An 8,727-nucleotide genomic window follows, 5' to 3' on the forward strand; every position below is an offset into this window, starting at 1 on the left:
GCGAGCTTGCTTCTTGACCTTTCGTTTCTTTGGAGCCGTAGGTGCAGCTTGCTCAGACTTGCGTTTCTTAGGAGTAGAAACTTTGGAAGATTGACCAGCCTTGTCCCCTTTGTTATCAGACTTCTTTCCTCGCTTTTCTGGCTTGTCTACAACGTCCAACGAGCTTTGCATCTCGGGAGTAAGCTGTCCTGGACCCGAAGGAGACAGCTTCCTGTAATCCGCCATGACATGACTTTCACTGGATACACATCGGTACATTGATTCTGAAATTGAACCAATAAAGACAAACTTGGAGGGATCTAAGACAAGGATCTTCGTTGTATGGAATGTAGCAATCGAAGACATGAGGGAATCCGCCATTGTGGGAACAGTAAAATTTTCCATCGCCCAACTAGTGACGATAGTCCAAAAACGTGCACAAGAAATTTCAGTGTACCTTGAAGAAGAGCTGATACTCTGAACGAGTTAAGCCCATATGATCGATCCATAATCCAAATTAATCCCATGATACAGACCATATAAAATGGTCATGAAAACCCTGCTCGTTCCGTCTGAACCAGCAACCCTCTCCGATAAGCCCTTGGAGAGGAGCGTTAACAGTCCGTTCCAATGAGGAGGAAGAGAAGACTTCTTGAACTTGGTGATTGTAGTGAGAAGCTCAGTGTACCCCATATCATAGAGCATCGAGAACAACTGAGTGGTAGTGATGGAATCTGGGTTAATCACTGATTCAGCAGCAGGAAGGCGTAGCAAAGAAGAAAACCTAGCCTTTGAAATTGAGGACTTTTGATTGACGATTTCGAAGAATATACTCTCCTTGGCTTTATCGTAAACAGCAGAGGAGTAGACATGAGAGAGCATCGACATTGGAACACTTTCCACCTGTGTGAGAGCGACCACCAGTGGTGAACACTTGAGACATTCGACCACATGTAGCATATACGAATCATAGACGAAGGGGTTGTGACAACCCGAAATTTCTATTCTGTACAACCATTCACTTCAATAGAAGTCAGAACAGTTTCTGCTAACTTTCAAGCTTTCTGGAGTAAGTTTGAGTGTTTAGAAGTTAGTACTTCAGGAGATAACAGGAGAGAGGATGCCCTAGGGTTTATTGTGCAACAATAATGTCCCAAAACTCCAAGAGTTTGGAGTTTACGGCCTAAACAAAGGTGTTTACGGCCGTAAACCCTAAAAGGGGGTATAAATATGACACTTAGTCATTATTTACCACTTTTTCACATTTTCAAGATCCAAACTCAAATCCTCTCAAGTATCATCCAACTTTTCTTCTTGATCTTCAACTTTGTAAGTGTTTCTATCCCTAAAAAGTTGATATCTTACTTAATCTAGTGATCTTACATGATTCCATCCGTGAAATCATTCCCAAAGTGTAGATCTTCAAGTTTCACCAAGAACACCAAGAACACACACTAGTGTTCTTGGACTTTTAGCACCTTTTCAAGCTTCTACCTAGTAAGTACTCTTACCCTAGTGTATTATAAGACTTTTTACAATTCTAATCATCAAGAAAACACCCAAGAAACACAAGATCAAAGGTGTTTACGGTCCAAGATGTTCTTGGACCGTAAACCCTAATAAAGGGGCCAAAATGTGCCCTAGTCCCTTACCAAGCCTTGGATACTAGTCTAGATCATATCCTTAAAGTGCTTAGGACTTGAAACATCAAAAAGACCATAAACCATTTGGGTTTACGGCCGTAAACCCAAGGAGAAGTGGTCCAAGGACCGTAAACTCCACAAAGGAGTGAAATGGTGCCCTAATCACTTCCAAAGGCTTAGATATGAAGTAGGGATGCTTCTTATGACCTTTTAGGCTTCAAAACTCAACATGGTAAAAGTACCATGAATTTACGGCCGTAAACTCATGGGTTTACGACAAGAGTTGGTCACAAAACCGTAAACTCCAAAGGAGTTTACCCTTGAACCCTAAACTCAATTACAAGGTCCTACCACCCTTAGATGCAATCCTTAGGACTTATAGCACTTAAATCAAGTGTTTTACATGTCTTAGGATGTCTTAAATTTGGTTAATTAGTTGTTTTATGACTAATTGGATACATATATGTGTTATTATATGTTAACTAGGATCATTGTGTGTGTACAAGTCTTCACTTGACACTTAGCATCCTACATCATTCGTTCATCCAAACCACTCACTACAGGTGAGTTCATACCCCTTAATCAATCCTTTTAAATGATTTTAAATGCTTTGATGGGGGGGGGGGGATACAAGTAGAAAACAGGAAGTTATAGAATCAATCATATGTGATTTATAACTATGTTTTCAACCAACTGATTTCACATACTTCAAAATGTGTTAAATATAATGGTTTTCAGTTATTTTATTCTTTGTTATCAAATGAACTACTTTTGAATCATTTTATAAACTGACATCAAGTCATTATTACTTATTGTTCAAAACTCTTAAATGTATTACAAAACCTCTTTCAACTTATTATTAAAAACCATATCTATACACTTATGTTTCATACATATATGTATTGATATGAGAGCTTTCATTCTTTCTTCAGTTCCAACACTCTTGTGTAGCAAGGGTGTATAAACCTACTTGGACATTCAATCTACATTCTAGTAAACTATTATAGGTATAGTTTAGGAGATACAAAATATTATTCCTAGTACAAGGAATTACACAAGAGTCAGTTCATTCATGAGTCTATACAAATATACTAAATACTATATGAAGAGATACTATTAGAACAAATTACTGAAATAGTCCCTGTGGTTTGGCTAAAGTTGCGCGTTTGGTCCCTATGTTTTGTTTTGCACTCGGACCATCCCCACGTTTTCTTTTTATTACCCGCCTGGTCCTTGGGTCCGTTAGTCGTCAATTCCAAACGTTAAGTCCCTCACGTGCTTCGCAAATGAGGGGTATTTTCGTCATTTTATACATGGCGCCTAAATACAATGCCAATCGTTTCTTCATTCCGATCATTTTACGATCACCTCCCTCTCACACACACTCTCTCTGTCTCACTTAATCTGTAACTCATCAAAATCGAGTAGAAACCCTAACTCCTCAAAATTTTGCAAGAATCATCGAAGCAACAATGGTGGGTTGGAGGATTAGAGCAAACATGGAAGAAATAGACGTTGAAAACCATTACGGTAACCCCTTAATTTCAAAAGTTAAATTTATCACTTACAAATTTCAAGCTAATAAGTTGAAGCTTTCTCTTTTACAGCTGGTCATCCAACTATCTTCTCCATCAGATTATTCTATGGTGGAGAGTTTACGAAGTTTCCTGGAAGGAGGTACGTCAAGGGCAAAGAAAGATACGTTGATCTATTGGACATTGATGAGTTTTGTGTGCACGATATTGATGAGATGATGGAGACCCTAGGCTGTGTTGAGGAGGGTAAGTTGCTTTATTACCACTTCAAAAGACCCTTTTCAGATTTGGACTTTGGGTTGTTTGCATTGGCTAGTGACAGTGACATTAACCATTTGGGTACATACGTGGGTCAACATAAACTGATTGAAGTTTATGTTGAACATGGTAAAACAATGTTGCATACATATACAATGTCATCTACCCCTAGTAAAGTTAGGATAGAAGAAATCGTTGATCAACCTTCGTGTAGTAGAAGGCTTTTTTTTGGAATGGAAGGAAACTGAAACAGGGGATTGTATTGGATCAAGTAAACCAAATGTTGTGCCAACAAAAGAAACTGAAAGTGCCCAAATTGATGCCCAATGTGAAACACAAGGTATATGTGATGAATTTGATGAATTTCTAAATGAAGAAACTGGAGGGATTACTCATGAAAGTGACAATAGAGATGATGCTGATGATAGTGGTGATAGTGGTGACAGTGATGATAGTGAGTTCTTAGTAGACTTAGATAACCTCCTAGATGAACCTGATATAGACATGAATGAGTTTTTGTTAAATATTGATGAAGATATAGAGTGGGTGGGTGATCTTGGAGGGTCAAATGTCAAGGAAACAGAAACAAGGGAAATTGATGATATTGAGGTTGTAAACAATGAGGTATTCTTATATGAGTCATCATCTGATGAAGGTGGGAGCAACAAGAGAAGAAAGTCAATTAAGGCAATTCGAAGGGCAATGGAAAACAGTGAAGCAAGAGTTAGTGATCCATTCTATGTGTACCAAAAATTCACCTCATCTGAAGAATTGAAAAATGCAATAAGACAACATGCTGTGGAGACAAGGAGGGAACTAGACTTCATAAAAAATGACAAAAACAGAGTGAGAGCTATTTGTAAAGGTACTATCCCAGACCTTGGTCAACTTGACCCATGTGGGCCCAGTCAAAGCAATAAAGAAAGTGAAGAAAACAACTGTCCATGGGTACTTTATGCTAGCAAGTGGGAACAAGATGTTGACTGGGAGATCAAGACCTACGAAAAAGAGCATAGATGTCTACAAACAAGAAATGTGAAAGCTTGTACCTACAAGTTCTTGGCAAAGAAAATTGTGCAACAGATTGAAAGCAACCCTACAGTCCCTACACGAGCTTTACAAGAACAACTTCAACGTGAATACCAGGTAGATATTTCGAAGATGAAGGTATTTAGGGCTAAAACAGAAGCATTGAATCAAGTAAGGGGCAATTATGCAGGGCAATATACTACACTACGAGACTATGTTCAAGAACTTCGCACTCGAAACCCAGGGACAACAGTTAAGATAGAGGTCGAAAGTGAGCCAAACCCATCTTCTGAGACTAGAACTTTCAAACAGATCTACATCTGTCTAGGGCCATTAAAGAAAGGTTTTCTAGCTGGTAAAAGAGATTATCTTGCTTTGGATGGGACTTTTATGAAAGGGCCTTATCCTGGAATGATACTCACAGCAGTGGTAAGATGTAAACACATATCTTGTGTCATTTTATTCCATTTTATTTAAATTACTAACTCCTTCACTATGTTTAGGGTCTTGATGGAAATAACTGTACATATCCTTTGGCATATGCTGTCGTGGAGGCTGAGAATATAAACTCATGGACTTGGTTCTTAAGGTGCTTGGGTGATGACATTGATTTGCAAGCTAATTCCAACTTTACCTTTATATCTGACAGACAGAAGGTAAGTAATTTCAATGGACTTGGTTCTTATTGTACAATGTATACATTACATCTAATGTTGTTTAGTTTTTGTATAGGGCTTGTTGCAAGCAATTGGTACATTGTATCCATGTGCAGAACACAGGTTTTGTCTGCGACACATTCATGAAAACATGAAGAAAATGTGTAGGGGAAAGGTGTTCCATGACATGTTGTGGAACTGTGCAAGTACAACAACAATACAAGAATTCAACCATGCTATGGAAGAGTTAAGAAAGCTAAACAATGACTGCTACGAATGGGTCAAAGCTATTCCACCTCAACATTGGTCTAGGGCACACTTCACAGGTTTGTTTTATTTTGTTGGGTTAATTGTTACCAAATGATTCACTTTCTTACATAATTTTTTATTTATATTGTAGGGAGGGCTCATTGTGATAGGCTTCTGAATAACTTGTGTGAGACCATAAATAATCAAATTAAGAAAGCACGCGACCAACCAATTATCACATGCCTTGAGTACATTAGAGAGTACCTTATGTTAAGGATTGTTAGTGTCCAAAAGGTAATTGATAAGGCTGTTGGACCATTAACTCCAACTGCAACAAGTGTGCTTGAAAAAAACAAATCTGATGCAGCTCAATGTGTGGGTAAGTTCTGTGGGAATGGAAAATATCAGGTGAGTGGTCCATGGATGGACCAATGTGTGGTAGACATGGCTCAGCACACATGTTCTTGTAGAAAATGGGAACTCACTGGTATACCCTGTAAACATGCCCTTGTTGCTATATGGGACATGCGAAAAAATAAGCAGCATGTTGGCGTACCTGAAGAATGGGTTCATGCTACTTACTGGTTAAAAACTTGGAAGGAAATGTATTCTTTCAAGATTGAACCAATTAATGGAAGAAGAATGTGGGAAAAGTTTCCATGTCCAACCACTTTGCTTCCTCCTAATCATCATGTCCCCATTGGAAGACCAAGGAAGAAAAAAAGGAAATCAGCTGTTGAATTAGAAGATATGGTGAAGGGTGGTAGGGCATCAAGGAAGGACAAGAGTGTGACATGTTCAAAATGAAAAAAGCTTGGTCATAATAAAAGAAGCTGCAAAGGTCAAAGTGCATGTGATACTAGTTCAAGCAAGAAAGGGAAAGCTGGGAATAAAGCTAAAAGTGTAGGTGATGGTAGTTCAATCAAGAAAGGGAAGGATGGGAAGAAAGGTCAAAGTGCAGGTGATGGTAGTTCAAGCAAGAAAGGGAATGTTGGGAAGAAAGCTCAAAGTGTAGGTGGTGGTAGGCAAAGTGGAACTCAAAGTGCATGTGATGGAATTTCAAGCAGGACAAGGAAGGCTGTGAAGAAAGGGAAGAGTATTGCTTAAGTTATGATTGTGTTTTTATATTTTGTGTCTGTGTTATGAACCAATTATGGTGTTATGATCTTTTGTGTTTGTTATATTTGTCATTATGTTTTGTGTTTGTGTTATGAACAATTATGGAATGACTTTTGGGACCTGTTGTCTATATATGGTATGACTTTTAATGTATCTCTATTTTCAATTATGGTATGAACAATTAGTGCCATAATCTGTTGCTATGTTTTTGTTTTAATTCAATTCCATTTTATCCAATTCTATTCAATTATTCAATTCATTCCATTCTAATTCAATACCATTCAATTCTATTCAATCATTCAATTCAATTCCATTCTAATAGAAAACCAGTTAATTGCATTCCATTACAAACCACTCAATTCCATTCCATTATAAAACAGTCAATTGCATTCCATTACAAACCACTCAATTCCATTCCATTACAAACCACTCAATTCCATTCCATTATAAAACAGTCAATTCAATTCCATTCCATTACAAACCACTAAATTCCATCCCATTAGAAAACTGCCTTGATGAAACAAAAGATAAGTACATTGATAGCATAAATTAAAGCTTGTGAATTAAAATTGACACAAAAAAAACCCAACTGAACACTAATAACAGCCTCAAGGCCCTATTCTCATATTGAAGCTCATCCAATGACTTCTGCAAATCAGGGGATATACTTTTTTCAGTTTTTTCACCATTAAAGTTGTCCTCATCAACCCAATCTATGAAACCACATTTTGCTCCCTGCATTTTGAGTAATTTGGTGTGTGTTAAAGGTATGTGATATATAGATATACTTAAGAAGAAATTGTCCTTACCTTTCCAGTACAACAATAGAAAAGTCTTCCAGGGTTTTTCTTGGTAGTCGATCTTCGTATCACACCAACTTCACCACACTTGCAGGTTTTTTCCATTAGGGTTGATCGACACTTCAAAGAAGACGAAATGAAGGAGAAGAAGAAAGGGCGTATTCGAAAATAGAGAGAATCGGGGTTTAGGGGTGTTCTAATAGATTTTTTATATAAAATGACGAAAATACCCCTCATGTGCGAAGCACGTGAGGGACTTAACGTTTGGAATTGACGACTAACCGACCCAGGGACCAGGCGGGTAATAAAAAGAAAACGTGGGGATGGTCCGAGTGCAAAACAAAACATAGGGACCAAACGCGCAACTTTAGACAAATATACTAAATACTATATGAAGAGATACTATTACTTGTTATACAGAGAGAAATACTATATACTATACAGAGAGAGATACTATATATACTATACGGGACTGACCATCCTACACCTGGCTGCTAGCTACAGCGGGACCTGTTCATCGACGGATGTTCTCGGTTGTACTGTTCGGCGAGTTTCCACGCCGTGATTATCCTAAGGTAAAAGGATACGATTTCAATGATTATGTAATTTTCCCTATTACTTTTATTTTGTGACACATTCACATAAACGATGAGGTAGACTATATATTTATAATAATAGTTGCACATGGGAAAAACCTTCATTGATACAGAAATGCAAACCTTCAAAGCATTCGGGTCTTGGTAGAAGACTACTTTTTTTTACTAGTAGGAAATATGGGATTTTCTAGGGTTTTCACACTTATACTAAATGTTTCATTAAACATTTACAAGTCTTTCATAACATCTTTTCAAATCAATGACACTAAAATACTTATGAATTCACCAGTTTTATGTTGATCTACGCTTTCAAAATAACTTGTATTCTCAGGTCACCAGTAGACAGGTACGATGACCAGGTTTTGAGAAGACGGAGCACAGACAAGACTCGTCTTTTATTTTGATTACATATTTTGGTGTCTTATTACTATGAAAGAACACTCATGTATTAAAACTTTACTTTTAATGCAATGGATGATGTTGTTGCTTGTTTACTACTTTGCACTGTTATGATACTTTACATGACGTCCTCCACCCCTGAACGTTTCCGCCGTTCTTGGTTTTGGGGTGTGACAGATTGGTATCAGAGCATTGTTTATAGTGAATTGAGTATATCAACCCATAAAAGATATACAGACTATAAATACAATGGGATTAAAATACTCTGACCAAGAGTTTATACTTTTAAATAATAAAATATTTAACTAAGTATACATGCCTGCATTCATACTAAAAATCAGTGTTACAATGACAAAAACAAAAGTATTACGATTATTGAATATCACAGGTAAGCTCGGGGATGTATGGTCAGTCCTGGGAGTGGCATAGCCTGATCAACTATGCTGGTCCGAGGAGTGATTAGC

General features: G+C 37.6%; 1 protein-coding gene across 1 annotated transcript; it reads left to right on the forward strand.

Annotated features, from left to right (window-relative positions):
• The first annotated feature begins 3,919 nt into the window (after positions 1–3,919).
• On the forward strand, positions 3,920–6,456 carry LOC145157799 (uncharacterized). The gene is made up of 5 exons (XM_079076790.1): positions 3,920–4,873; positions 4,948–5,100; positions 5,177–5,426; positions 5,501–6,102; positions 6,163–6,456. Exons 1-5 carry the CDS (start codon positions 3,920–3,922, stop codon positions 6,454–6,456), a joined length of 2,253 nt encoding a protein of 750 aa, XP_078932916.1.
• Positions 6,457–8,727: the final 2,271 nt, after the last annotated feature.

The sequence above is a fragment of the Lactuca virosa genome, chromosome 2 (genome assembly GCF_052849685.1).
Source record: "Lactuca virosa cultivar CGN04683 chromosome 2, Lactuca_virosa_CGN04683_v6, whole genome shotgun sequence".
NCBI lineage: Eukaryota > Viridiplantae > Streptophyta > Magnoliopsida > Asterales > Asteraceae > Lactuca > Lactuca virosa.